The sequence below is a fragment of the Miniopterus schreibersii genome (genome assembly GCF_964146895.1).
Source record: "Miniopterus schreibersii genome assembly, chromosome: 20".
Lineage (NCBI taxonomy): Eukaryota > Metazoa > Chordata > Mammalia > Chiroptera > Miniopteridae > Miniopterus > Miniopterus schreibersii.
The window spans coordinates 25,639,794-25,654,028 of record NC_138122.1 but is presented as its reverse complement, the minus strand read 5'-3'; the positions used below and the strand labels follow the sequence as shown (position 1 = coordinate 25,654,028).

At 49.1% G+C, this 14,235-nt stretch overlaps 1 protein-coding gene across 1 annotated transcript in view; it reads right to left on the bottom strand.

The window, feature by feature from the left end:
• Nucleotides 1-13,089, bottom strand: part of MLXIP (MLX interacting protein) — a 39,436-nt gene extending 26,347 nt beyond the window's left edge. The window contains exon 1 of the mRNA XM_081123674.1: nucleotides 12,572-13,089. Coding sequence (XP_080979800.1) covers nucleotides 12,572-12,984 — 413 coding nt within the window. The 5' untranslated portion in view covers nucleotides 12,985-13,089. The remainder of the gene's footprint in view (nucleotides 1-12,571) is intronic.
• Nucleotides 13,090-14,235: the final 1,146 nt, after the last annotated feature.

The following is a 14,235-nucleotide window of genomic DNA, read 5'->3' as shown; positions in this document are numbered from 1 at the left end:
TAGGATGCCTGAGCTGAGTCTCCAAGAATGGGCAGGAGCTAACCAGCGAAAGGAAATGTAGAGAAAAGGGTTTAAGCAGAAGGAATAAAAAGGTCTTTCTCAAACTATGGGCAGTTTGGCTTCTGGGTCCCCTCCCTCCTCCATCCTTAGCTTTGATAAGAGAAGTTAAGATAAGAGCCACTGATTACAGTCTTGAGGATCAAAGTCTCAACCTCACTGCTCCCTTTTCCTTGCCAGTGCACATGGTGCCAGCAGCAGCAGCCAAGTCCTGGGAAAAAGAGAGCTATGGGGACGTCAGCTCATCCGTATCTCACATTTAGGTTCAGTGTAATTTTCTGAATCTGTAGTCCAGAAAGATGATGGAATAGAAGAAAGAGCTAGTTTGTCTTACTAGTTTCTGCAGTAAAGCAGACCAAAAAGGGGAGCGAGAAAGACAAAAAGAAACAAAGAAAAGAAGGGGAGAGGATTTAGAAAAGGGAGGTTTCAGAAAGACATGTCCTGTACTACAAGTGGTTTGACTACACATGAAATTCTCTCCGAAATAAAAAATCAATAAGCAACACTAGAAGATAATCGCGAAACTGAGGGAGATGGTGAAAAAATGTTAACGTCTAAGGAATTCTACAAAATCCATTAAGCTCCCAAATGACTTACTAATAATGGCAGAGAGAGAAACGTAGCTTTACAATGAAGAGAGCTAAGCAAATGACCAAATTTAGTCACTAAGAGTGGGACAACCTGACACCTGCACCTCTGATGTGACTATCTGTGAAGTACACCCACCAAAAACATTGAACCTAAATGTAATCAAGCTTCTGGGGCCTGTCATGTGGTTTACCGGAAATCCAGGGGACAGAGGAACGTGCTAAACGCCACAACAAGAAAACTAATACCGAATGTGGGACATTCTTCAAGATGGCTGGACTGGTTGCTTCAAAAAGTCAACGCCAAGGGGGAAAAGAGGGAAGGATCATTCTAGATTAAAAGAGACTGACGATATGAAAACCAAATGCAAAATGAAAGCCTTGACTGAGTGCTGATTCATAAAAACTAGTTACAAAAGACATTATGAGAAAACTGGAGAAACGTTAATGTAGACTGTATATGAATTAATATTTCTTTGGCATGAAAATGACAATGGTTATGAGAGGGAATATCTTTATTTTTAGGAATAAATGCCATGCAGTCCTCAACCTTTTTTTTAAATCCTCACCAGAGGATATGTTGGTTTTTTAAAATTTATTTTAGGGAGGGCGAGGAGAGAGAGAAACATCGATCAGTTGCATCCTGTACGTGCCTCGACCGGGGATCAAACCCACAACCTAGGTATGTGCCCTGACCAGGAACAAACCCACGACATTTTGGTGTACGGGATGGCACTCCAACCAACTGAGCCATCCGGCCAGGGCTGTCTCCAACTTTTTTCATGAACCATTTGAAAGTCAGAAAGACAGATACATAAAGCAAATACAGCAAAAAGTTAACAATGTGGGCTGTAGTGGTAGCTATAAAGGTGATGGCTGCACCATTATTTCAACTTTTCTCTAAGATTTTTTAATAACAAAAAGTTGAGAAAGTACTGGAAAAAGTGAGACCCACATCACAACTTAAGAAAGAGCAAAACAGAAGAACTAAAAGGAAATTCATAAATATAAAATAAATGGTCAAATTCAGGAAATAAAAAAATCACTAGAGATCAAAGAAATGCAAGTCAAAACACCAGCAATACCATTTTTTTGCCTATTAGGTTGACAAAGATATTTAAAAGCACAGTAATAATAGTACACCCTTTTCTTTGTTTAAAGGTACAGCCATTTTGAAAAACAGTTTGGCAGTTTCTTGTGAAGTTAAACATACACCTACATATGACCCAGCACTTACCCAAGGGAAGTGAAAACACATGCCCACAACAAGACTTGTACATAAACAGTTAATAGCAGCTTTGAACAATAAAATGGAGACAAGCCAAACGGCTATTGACAGGTGAATGGGTAAAAGAAACTGTGGTATATGCATGCAATAGACTACTAAATACTAATTCATGGAGCAACACGGATGACCTTTAAAAACATGCTGAGTGCCCGGCCGGGCGTGGCTCAGCGGTTAAGCATAGACCTAGGATCTAGTCGAACGGGGTTCGATTCCCGGTCAGGGCACATGCCCGGGTTTCGGGCTGCAGCCAATCAGTGACTCTCTCATTGATGTTTCTGTCTGTCTGTCTCTCCCTCTCCTTTCCTCTCTCTGAAATCAATAAAGATATATTTTTAAAAATAATTTTAAAAAATTTTAAAAATTAAAAAAATAAAAACATGCTGAGTAAAAGAAGTTAGGCAAAAAGAGTACACACTGTTTGATTCCATTTATACAAAACAGAAGGCAAGAGGGATGTAACCTGCAGTGAGAGCAGACGGGGGAAGAGAAGAAGGCCTGGGAAGGGCACAAGGGAACCTTCCGGAGCCCTGAAAACGTTCTATCTCTTGACTGTAGTGGTTACACATGTGGATATATTTGTCAAAACTTTAGAACTGGATATTTTAAAAGGCGAACTTTATTGTTTAAATATTAAACCTCAGTAGAACTGATTTAAATTTTAAAATTACAGTAATGGCCCAGCCGGGTGTGGCTCAGCGGTTCAGCATGGACTTAGGATCCAGGAGATTGCAGTTTGATTCCTGGTCAGGGCACATACCCAGGCTGTGGGTTCAATCTCCAGTTGGGGGCGTGCAAGAGGCAGCTGATCAATGATGACTCATCACTGATGTTTCTGTCTTTCTCTCTCTAAAATCAATATATATTTAAAATAATAAAATAAAATTACAGTAATGACACCCAGAGTTTGGGAAGATGTGGGGGAATGGGCTTTGTTAAATATCTTTGCCCTTTCATATGACTTTTCACACATACAAGTTAATCTGGTCAACAAACTTTACTGATGCATTTAGATAAATAATGGCTTCAGATTATTCAGTAAGAGGAGCTTATACGTACAGCATTATCTCACAACTATGTGGAGCCTAATTTAGTTATACAGAAGTAAATAAAAATAATTCAAGATAGATAATAAAGCTCTGTGCACTTGATTCAAAGAAGAGTCTCCTAACCCTCACCAAGTTAATTACTCTTATTTTATACTCAATTTAACAAGTTATGCAAACCAACAGAAAGTGGGAGGCACCAGACAAAAAGGGAGAGTAACTGGCAAACATTGCAGAGCACGTGGCAGCCAAGAGCCTGCAGGAGACAATCATTAAAGACTTGAAAACCCAACTCACCAAAGAGCCCAAGATCATTTGTTAGAAAAGCAAATATACCTTAACAGTACAAGAATATCAAGAGGTTACTGTAATAACACAACAAATTATATTCATAAATAGGCTTCTAAATAATCAAAAGTTATACAATCATCAATGTGTTCAAGAAGCAGTGAAGTTTATCAGGCATTTGAGAGAGATTTCCACTTTCCATCAGTAACAGCTAAATTTATAAAAGATATGATTAACAAATAATGGTGATATGGGAAGTTGGCTTATAACAAAGAAAGCTTTACTCCTTAAGAGAGGGGCAAATAAGATATTTTTGCAAACATTTTAATAGCTACTCAACTTCAATACCACTTAACTCAAAGGACTAAACAAAAGAAGTGATTTAGATGCACTGATAAATTCTTCTGTGCTCCTCAAATCATACTATGTTTGTGGTTCCCAAGACTATCTCTAAGACCTAGCCCTGTGGTTAAGGTTATTTTATATTACTACCCTCCCATCCAGCTCTGGCCACCACGTATAATCACCTCCTGCCTTTGAAGTTCCGTCTTTGAGAAAATGCACTTTAACTTGGCTGGCTGGGGCCAAGGTCTTTAAGAAAAATATATTTTTTTAATTTCTCCTAAGCTCTTCAAATGCCACTCTACAACCATACCTGCATTTGGAGAGCTAACCTAATCAAATGCAGAGAAACCAAGTTCCCACTCTGGGAGGAAGTGGAGTTTGGATTTTCTCACCACCGTGAGCTACTTCCACCCCCATGTGAGTTTCTGTTGTCCTTACCTGTGAGGCTGGGACTTCCACAAGGACAGCTGATATGACTAATCTGGCCACACAAATATGAAACTAATGAGGGGCAGAGGTGAGACAATGCAACCTAAGTCAGCATCAGAAAGAAGCCAAACACTGAGTTTCTGTTCCAGTCTTGAGGGACTGTGTCTGGGAGCCCAGCCAGAGGAATTATTTGCTCTATGGATTAAATCTCCAGCTTGAAGCATCACACACGTGATAGGGGCAGATGCCAGGCCAAAAGGTCAGCAGGAATGTCCGCCTTGACAGCAGGTGGGGAACCTGGCCAGAGCAGGTGGTCTCCTGTACTGGGCAGGCGAGTGCCAAGTAAGGCTGAGGGCACAGGCAAGCAGCTTGATTCCTGGAGGCTCCGTGCCAAGAGGCCACGATGGCTGTCATCCAGCTGGGGGTCAGGAGCAGCCTGGGATGCCCACTGACCAGCAGACAGCTGTCTACTCTGGAATGGCTAACTAATCGCCTCAGATGCTGCTGGGCACAGAAGGCAGAGGAAAGCAAGTTCTCCCATCTGGACCGGGCAGTCCTCCTCTGGCCTCCCCCTAGGAACACGGCTGAGGTGGAAGAAAAACAGCCAGTTTCAGAGCACCAGAGCGATTCAAACCAACCAACTGGTGCTTTATCCGAAACAATGCTAGCTTTGTCAGGAGACTGCAACAGCCCTACAAGAGCCAGTTGAAAAACCTGCCCTCCTCTACTCATTTCTACTCCCTGCTTCCCATGACTTTGAGACATCAAGCTAAAAAAGGGGGGGGAGGAGGAGGAGTTACATACATAAACCAACATCAGCCAATCCATGTGATGCAACAGGGACGGCTGCCATTCACAGACGACACATCACGGAACTGGCTGTTTTGTAGTCCTGGATCTCCTTCCAGGAGTTGAGTTCCCAGGATGCATTTGAGCCTCTCTTACTGATATATTTCCAGTGATCTTAGCCAACAAAGCACAAGGGCTGAAACGTCAAGTAGTTCTCCAGTGCTGCTGGGTCAATTTTCCAGTCAATTCGGGAGGGCAGCACACCCAAGACCTCAATTAGAGCTACCAAGCTGGAGTGGCTGCTCCCAGCTTTACAAAAGCATGAAAGCTGCTACTCCAGGGCCCTCTAGGGCAAGAAACAAAGAAATTCTCTCTGCGGGAAGAAATGGTGGGGGGTGGGCCCAGCAGATTACAGTACTTCCCACACTACACCCTGCCCTGTTCACTTCATCCATATTTCACAAATCACTGGCAATCATCTCAAAGCACTATGCAAACACACAAAGCCCCAAGGAGTCAGCAACAAGCACAAAAACAGAGATAAGCAAACTAAGTTATCAGGCAAAAAGCAGTTGGCTACACAGAGGCCAAGCCAGCTCCACTGTGATCCAGCAGGTCTCTGCTAGGCTGCTCTGAGAAGCATCTGGAAGAGGCGTGTAGATCACAGGTGAGTTTCCAGCACCACCTGCCTGCCGGCTCTCAGGAGCTGTGCAAGGACACCACCAAGGACAAGCCAGAGGCTAAGCTGATAACTGGAATTGCTTTCATGGGAAGGCTTTTTTCCCATGGGACAACACCTTCAGCCGAGGTTTCTCTTGGGGGGGAAAATCATGAATTCCAAAGCTAAAGTGAAATAGAGACTAGTCCAATAAATGGATGACCAGCCTCAGAGAGAGCTAGGAGGCTGGGATGCCACAGGAGGCACCCTAACCTCTCCATTGGGCTAAGGGAGTCAGATGACCTGATCTAATTTTTAAAACATAACCAAAGTCCTCAGGACTTCAACCAGCCCCTCCAGCACATACCCTGCCAGCATGGGATGGGTGAAGCCACAGACACCCACAGCTGATCAAACTGACCAGTAAGGCACTAAAGCCAGAGATCAGCATCTCGGAACTCAGTGTGACAGGAAGTATTTAAATTGTTTTCCAGAGAGTTGAGTCAGCTCTTCCTTCCACGTACCAGGGCATCCCAGCATTTTGTTTTGTAACTCGCAACAATATACATCCATACTGCTCCCCATCACACGTGAGCTCACCATAGCTGTGTGGACTCACAGCTGAAATCAGTCTCTCATGAGGCTCCATGCTCTCCCTGCCTCTGGAACAACAAAAAGCCACAGGAGGGATCCACCTGCTCACATCCCTGCAAAGCCCTGGCTCACAAGTCTGTCAGCCAGCAGGCACAACACAGACATGCAAGCTCGGAGCCAGTCCCGGTGTGCATGCTGCAGACGGCCGTGTCAGACATCATCCACCGTGTCCCCCACCTCTCTACATGCCATAGGGACACATGTGAGGACGCAGGGAACTTTCCTATCACAAACAAAGGCTACTTTTCAGCTGTATACCTGCTCACCACCTTCTTCCACATACACCTTACTAATGAGGGTGGGAGGGTGTGACAAGGCAGATGGGGCCTAACGTGGCAATGCCTACTGCCGCCTTTTTTCAAGAGTTCTGCTGAAAGGTTCTCAGGGTAAAAAGTGATTTCTGTCAGGAAGAGGGAGGCACAGGGACATTTTCAGAGAAAATGTAGCCAAGCTGGGGTACAGGAACAGAGATGAATGAAACAGGGGCCCAGAAACACGTTAAGGTTACCCCAAAATACCATGAAATATTCTCAATGACCAGGAGAGAGGGATTAAATAAATAGTACACCTGCACAATGAAATACTATTTAGTCACTAAAACATTTTTCAGCTAAATAGTTGGGAGCTTGGAAAGGTGTTCACAATCTATTAAATGGAAAAAATATATACTCACCATGCCAAAAAAAAAAAGAGAAGAAAAGAAAAACAAACAAAACAACCCACAAGGTCTGGAAGGATAAACACCAGGGAATTGACAGTGGTTATCTCCGGGTGTTACAATTCTTTTTTCTTGGAAGGAGGCCTGGAAATACAGTCAAATTCCAAAAAGTAAGTCCTAAGCTTAGAAAAATAATTTCCCAACACTTCAGTGAACATGTCTCAGCAGAGGAAACACTGTACCTCTAATAAATCCAAATCGTACTTCAGTCTGGCTTAGAAGCAGAAGTCATGGCATTTAAGAACCATACAGCTATCTGCCAACACCTTTCCGGATCAGATCAAACAGGGCTAGAACATCAGAGGGCTAAGAAGGTTATGGGACGTGTGCAAGGCGGCTGCACAGGCCATACTTTTGTGTGTGGATGTGTGTGCTGGGCGGAGAGTCCATTCCTTTCTTAACCACCTCAAACACACACACACACGCACATCATACTTATACTGGGGAAGCAAAGACAGAGGCCTGTAATGTAAGATCAAATAGATAGCTTAGAAACTTTAAACAAGAGCCAAGAGAGAGGCCTCCTCAGTCTAACTTAAAATTATGATTTTGTTTCAACTATAACTATGTCAACTGCCTGGAGTTAAGTCAAATTATTATCCCTTTCCTTCACCCCAGAATCACCCCATGAAACAGCCTCACCCCAGTCAAGTATGGTGGAGAAGTTAAGAGGTAATAGTTCGAAATGGAATGTAAAAGCTAAGAGTAGCCAACCTATGGTCCAAGAATTTCACAAAATGGAGAATCAACCTTCTACCTCCAAGATAAGATTATTTAAATAATTGCCCAAGTTCCTCGTAACTGAGAGTAACTGTCTACTAGGAGCATGCATACTTCCAGGGGTTTACCAGGCAGACAGTCTTAGATTTTGTATCTAGAAGATTATAGTCCTGTGACTTTAAACAGAGCCTGGGGCAGAAAGTACACAAAAGAGTGAGAACACTTAAAAAGACTTTCCTGCCCTAGCTGGTTTGGCTCAGTGGTTAGAAAGTCGGCCAGGTGGACTGAAGGGTCCTGGGCCAAGGGCATGTACCTCAGTTGCAGACTCAATCCCGGGCCCGGGCAGGGGTGTGTGTGGGAGGCATGGGAGGCAACCAATCGATGTCTCTCTCTCTCACATCAGTGTTTCTCTCTCTTTCTCTTCCTTCCATTCTCTCTGAAAAGCAATAAAAAAATAGCCTCAGGTGAGGACTGAAAAAAACACCAAAAACTTTCCTTGTGCCTGTGGCAAACAGCACAACACACTCAGGCTGAGACTTACTTCTAAACCAAATCCAACCTAGATTTAACTCATTTTCCCAGAATATCTAATACCTGAACTCAAACATTATAGGTTGACTCAAAACTTAAAAAGTAGAGTTCATACACAAATTCAGATTTCTTCCAATTTCTCAAATATGCCAGATCTCTTACCACTGGCAAGAATCACCCACCTGGAGCTGAGTGACGCGGCTGACCAAGCAGATACTCTAGACCCCACTGCTCCCTACTGCCTTTCCATCACTGAGACCAAGTCAATTTTATTTATGCCTACATGGTTTTCATAATAAAGAAATATGTCTCTATAACCATAACTTTGAAAGGCAGAAAATAAAAGATAACAAAGGTCGTCTTAGCCTTAAAGATGGCCCATTTTATTTCCTGGCCCATGGGGGCATTTGAGTTTGTGACCCCAACAGGCAATGTTAAGAGGGAAAAAGGTCTTAACAGGATTACCTCACAGAGGGTGATCTGGCAACCCTGGGGGCAAATTGGAGAACCAATTCCTGAGTTGATTTTAATCTAGGGGAATTGCTCAGGGTAGGTCACTTCCCCAACTACTCTCATTTTCTGTACACGGAAGAGATAGAAGATACAGAATTATGGAATTTCTAGACACTGACATATTTAAGATTTTTAACATCATATAGTCCTGTGCTTCCCAAGTCAGATTCCTTAAAGTTAATATTGAAAACCTTAACTGTTTCTGGATTTTTTTAAAAATTTAAATAACAGTTTTATTGACGCCTGGCCAGTGTGGCTCAGCAGTTGAGCATCACTTAGGATCCAGGAGATCTCGGGTCGGTTCCCATTTACAACGAGTTACCAAGCCTCGCATTAGAAAGTTCCTCTATTGAAAACTTAAAGTTTGAAGGGCACAGTGCTCTAAACCTTTAATCCCTGCTATTCCTTAAATCTCGCAGATTCCCGCCTTGGGTCAGGAACAGAGGGTTACTGTACAGGCCACACTGACTCGAGGTCACAGTCTAATTTTGTATCCCAAGGCCACAGCTTACAGGTCCAAAATGAAAGTCTCCTCAGATCTCCACTTCAGCAGAAACCCATGGTGCAGAAAGCTACTGCTTATCCCTAAATACATAAAAAGACCATCTCCCCTCCCCAGACATTCACACCAAGGCTCCCTAATAAAGAGCTACATAAAATTAGAGAAGTGAAACCAAAACCAACCACAAAAAGCAATATGCTAGAAGTGTTCAGAATCTGTGTGGGTGATTTACATGTGTGACATTCCTTAAAATGCTAAGAGGGCAAGAACCATGAACTATGTTCTAGAGTGCATAGCTCCGTTGTAGGGCCTTAGAAAGTATGAGCAAACCAAGAATGCATCTATTGAGTATTTGTGGAGCACACATTTGAAAGCCAAACTAAAAAACCTCAGTCAGACATGTTATTTCATTAAGTTTTGCCTGGGGGAAAAGCAACTTTTTCCCCTCCAAAACATTGCAATCTTTGAGCACATGATACAAGACAAAATCAAGATGGAAAGGGCATGGGTTTCAAGGAAACTACATGAAGTTGGAATCCCATCAGCTCTGTTATTTACCCACATGGGCCACTGGGCACTCACATAGTCCCAATTCCTCAACCATCCTATTTCCCCGCCCAAAGTCAGTCTTGCCAAAGACCCTTCAGGAGTCCAAGACTTTGTGTGTTCAGGAGAGGACCATATTCCGAATCCACTTCACAGGGCTGAGGAAAATAATCACAACTTCCCCTGCATTTTAGTTCCTCCCCCAAAGAGCTGTTGAACCTCATTTGGGAACAGCTGGAAGACAGCAGTTTACAGGAAACCAAACCCAAAAAAAAGCACAGAGTGTACCAGGGAGAGTTAGGCAGCTAGAACGAAGAGGCCAGGGGACAGACAGGAAGTTGGTTAGAAAGAGCCCAGGCCAGAAACAGTCACACAGAAGAGGAAGGCCAAGAGGCGCCCCAGCTGCCTTCCCCTTGGCCAAGGAGAAAACCTGGAAGCACTGGTGAAGGCTCAGGCCCCGCTGAAAGCAAAGTCAGACCACCTCTGAGGTTAAGTCGTCTTCCCTGGTCACCCCCTACCCGGGCCCTACTTCTCTGAAAGCCAGTCAGTGGTCATGACAGGACCAGGAGGACAGAGACTCCCTTCTGGAAGTTCCCTTGCTGCTTTCCATGCCAGAGGCTACAGCCCAGACAACTAACTGGTTTTGAGTCATCCGTCTGTCACCCTGTACCAAAGTTCCACACTGCCAACTCAACTCGAGGGCCATCCAAACCAGCCTCACACAGAAAGACAGAGCCCCTTCATGAGAAATTACTCGGCAGGCACCCACGGGAGACCTGCCTCGTTGGGACATGTGCACAGGGAACAGCAGTAACAGAAGTGAGCCAGCGGGTGGGAGGCATGAACAACAAGGTAAGCCTCCGACCAAACTAAGGGTGCGTTTTGCAATCAAGAAAGTTAATTGAGAAATGGCCAGTTGCCAAAATATTTCAGAAAGAAGTGGGGGTAGGGGGAGGATGCTATTACTAAAATTCCTTGGTGTTATTTAACAATAAGCCTTCAGGTTATCCAAACTGAAGGCAAAGGGGAGACTGGTTTATTTTTCCCCTCCAGGAGAGCTTAGGTGAGAGCTTTCTAGCCCAATACCTCTTGCTGCTCAGTCATCCATTCTCTCCCTGCACATGGAGTTTATATTAAAATAAGAACAGGATTAAGCTCTTTTAATAAAATGCATTCCTGTCTCTCACCCCTAGTTTTCTGTGAAAGGGCTCTTTTTCCCTGGAGCACAGGCTACAGTCTAGTTGGGTTTAAGTCCAACGGAGGTGCTCAAAATCTGTGATGGAGCAAGCAGGGCCGAAAGGAGGCAGAGGACTGCAGTCTCAAGACCATTTGTTTAGGAAAAAACAGGACATCTTCACAGGCTCAGTGCCAGCTGAAACTGGCAAGACCAGAGAAGCAGAGCAGAGCCCGACCAAGGCGCCATGGAAGGGGGGCAGGGAAGCACCACGGGTAACCTAGTGCGGCCGGCCGGTGGCAAACCAACCATCAGGGAAAACTTGGAGAGGAAATGGGAGGGTGGGGGCATTTCAGGAACCTAACAAAGGAACAAATGGATTAATCATTTATTCCAGAGCTAGAAAATGTCACCCGCAGCCCTGTGTCTAGCGTTTTAACTTCGACTTCAGGTAAATGCCTAATGTTTTAACTTGGATGTGTTCCGGGTTCATGGTTCTCCCCCCCACCCAAAAAAAAAAAAAAGGGAGTGGGATGGGGTGGGAAATAGTCCTGTACCCTTCTTGACGCTGTTCTGGAATCTCCTAGGAAATTCCCTAGGTGCCTGCAGAGGAGACCCCGGGAACAGCGCCCCGGCCGGTCCCGTTACTGAACGCAGCCCCGCGCGGGGGGCTCCCACGGCGGGCGGCCGGGGCTCGGGAGGGCGGCGCGGGCTCCCTGCCCCCGCGGCGAGTCCAGAGACGTTCCCAGCGGCCGAGACAGAAGGTGCCTGAGGCCAACACCTGACACGCACTCTCTGAGGAAGCGAGAGGACGGGCGGGCGGGCGGGCCTGGCCTCTCGGGGGCTTTAGGAAAAGGAGCCCTCTCCGCTCGGAGCCGAGTCCAGGAGCCAGGGCACTGCCTGGGCCGCCTGCCCTAGACGCCGGCATCTCCCGATAATGTTTCAGCGCCAGCCGGGCAGCCCTGCGCCTCGCCAGCCGGACAGACCGCGCCACCGCCGACAGCTGGGGTCCGAAAGCCTCCCTGGGGGAGGAGGCACCCCGGGCGCCTCGCAAGCTTGGGGGAGGGGGGCTTCCCAGTCAAGGGGGGCGCAGGGACACCCGGCCTCCCGCGGCTGGGGCGCGCGACAAGCCGCTGAGGCTGAGGCCGGAGCATCCCGGGGCGCGCCGGGCGCTGGGGGCAGGGAAGCACTTTCCCCATCTCGTCCCAGCCCCGCACCGGGCAACGGACAACGGGCGCGGATCCGACCGTCACCCCCCGGCTGCGAGAAGGAGACGGGCTCGGGGAGGGGGGACGGGGGGGTGACACCGCCGCTCGAGGCCGCGACCGGCGCCCAAGCGCCGGCTGCACGGTGGTCGTGACCGTGCGGGGCCCCGGGGGCAGGGGTGGGTGGCGTCCGGTGATAGAAACACGAGGCGCAGCCTGAACTTACCCCTCTTTCTGGCCCGAAACCGGTGGCCTCGGGACACTGGAGGGGGAGGGGTGGGTGGGGGTGGGGTGAGGGGCCTGGGGGGGCCGTGAAGCCCGAACCAGCCAAGCACGGCTGACGCGGGAAGAGGCCGGGACCCCGGACCCGGACACTCTCCTGAGGGGGGACGGAGTCCAGGGGTCCCCTCACCCCGGCGGCCCGGCCCCCCTGTCCCCCTGCCCCCCTGCCCCCCGCGCTTGTTTGGTCAAAGAGCGCGCGCGGCTCGACAGGTGGGGCCGCACGCGCGCCGCCGGGTCGCTACCTGTAGGCCAGGGTCATGCACTCGAAGAGCTTGGTGAGCGAGGCGTCGATGGACAGGTGGCAGGAGCTGGTCTTGCCGAAGCTGTAGGTCTGGCACGTCTGCTTGTTGACCGTGTCGAAATCGTAGCCCTTCTTGGGCGGGTGCTCGCGGTGCGGCGACGACACCATGAAGTGGCCGCTGTGGATGATCTGCTGGCGGCGCGGAGGCTCGTCGCGGCCCGGCCCGGCCCAGGGCGGCGGCGGAGCGGCGCTCGCGTGGGCCCGGGCCGGGGCGGCCGCGCCGGAGGCGGGCGGCGGGGACGGCTCATCCGTGTCCGAGTCGTCGTCGTCCTCCGGCGCCGGGGGTTTGAGCAGCACCGGGCGGCCCCGGCTGCTGGGCCGGCGCGGGGAGCACATGAAGACGTCGGCGGCCATAGAGGCGCCCGGCCGGGGGCATCCCCCGGGGCGACGCGGGCGGGCGAGCGAGGCGGAGGGGACGCCGGCCCGGCCCGGCCCGCGCGCCGACTGCCCGCGAGCGAGCCGCGGGGCGTGAGGGCGGAGGCGGCGGGCTGACGGGGCCGCCTCGGCGCCGGCCCCGGCGTGACGTCGCCGGCGCGTCTCGGCCAATCGGCTGCCCGCGTCGGCCTCTTAAAGGCGCAGGGGAGCCTTTCCGTCTCCAGGCGGACAAAAAAGGGGGGTGGGAAGGGGCGGAGCCTGGGCCACGCCTCCAAGCCCCGCCCCTCCCTCCGGGCGGTCCCGGCGCGGGCGGGGCGGGGCCTCCACGTGGTGGGTGGGGGTGGGGTGGGGCTCCTCCCCCCTCCCCGGTCTCCCACCCCCACCCCACCCCCGCTTTCTGCTGCAGGGCCCCGATCTGCGCGCGAGCCGCTCCTCGCCCACGTTGCTGGGCACTGGGGATGCTGTCCCCGTTTTATTGATGAGAAGACTGAGTCTCAGAAGAGCAAAGGCATTTTCTCAGCGTCAAAACAAGATCCAGAAAACGTCCCACGGAGACCCCGCTGAACACCGAGGTGGAAACTGGCTCTGGGGCGTCACAGCAAGTGGCAGAGGCGCCCACTCAGCTGGCCCGTTAGGATCTTAAGTTTGGAGGGCGAGCCAGCCCCCCTCAATAATTCCCAAAGGGGGAACTCTGAGCCATAGTTTTGTTTTCTTGAGGCCATAATTCCTATGCCTCAGAAAGTTGGGACAGTTAAAAAAAAAAAAAAAAAAAAAAGAGTACAAAGTGCTTAGCACAGCACCTGGCCCGGAATGAGTGCGAAATAAATGTACTTACAGATGGAAAGAACTGAACCAGCAGAACAGAGGTGCCTAAAATAATGCCAATACTGAGCCACCTTTGACCTACAGAAACAGCAGTTTCCTATGGTTGGGCCTCAGAGTTAACACTTCTGCAAAGCCGGGAGGGTTTCAGGAACTCAGAGCCAGCCTGGGATGGGGGCAGCCTGGGGAGGGCGCGGGTGGCAGGGCACCAGCAAGCCCCGTGAGGCCCCTGGGCCCACAGCACCCACCCTAGTGCCCGAAGGACCTCGTTAGCCCTCCACTGACTCACCCCTGCTCTGCTCGGAAGCTAGTTTCACATCCAGATTTGGATGGAGGCTGATGGCCCTGCCCCACCCTCCTCCTGAAGGGGAGGGAGGCAGGGAGGGCTCACCCAACTGGCTGCACTCA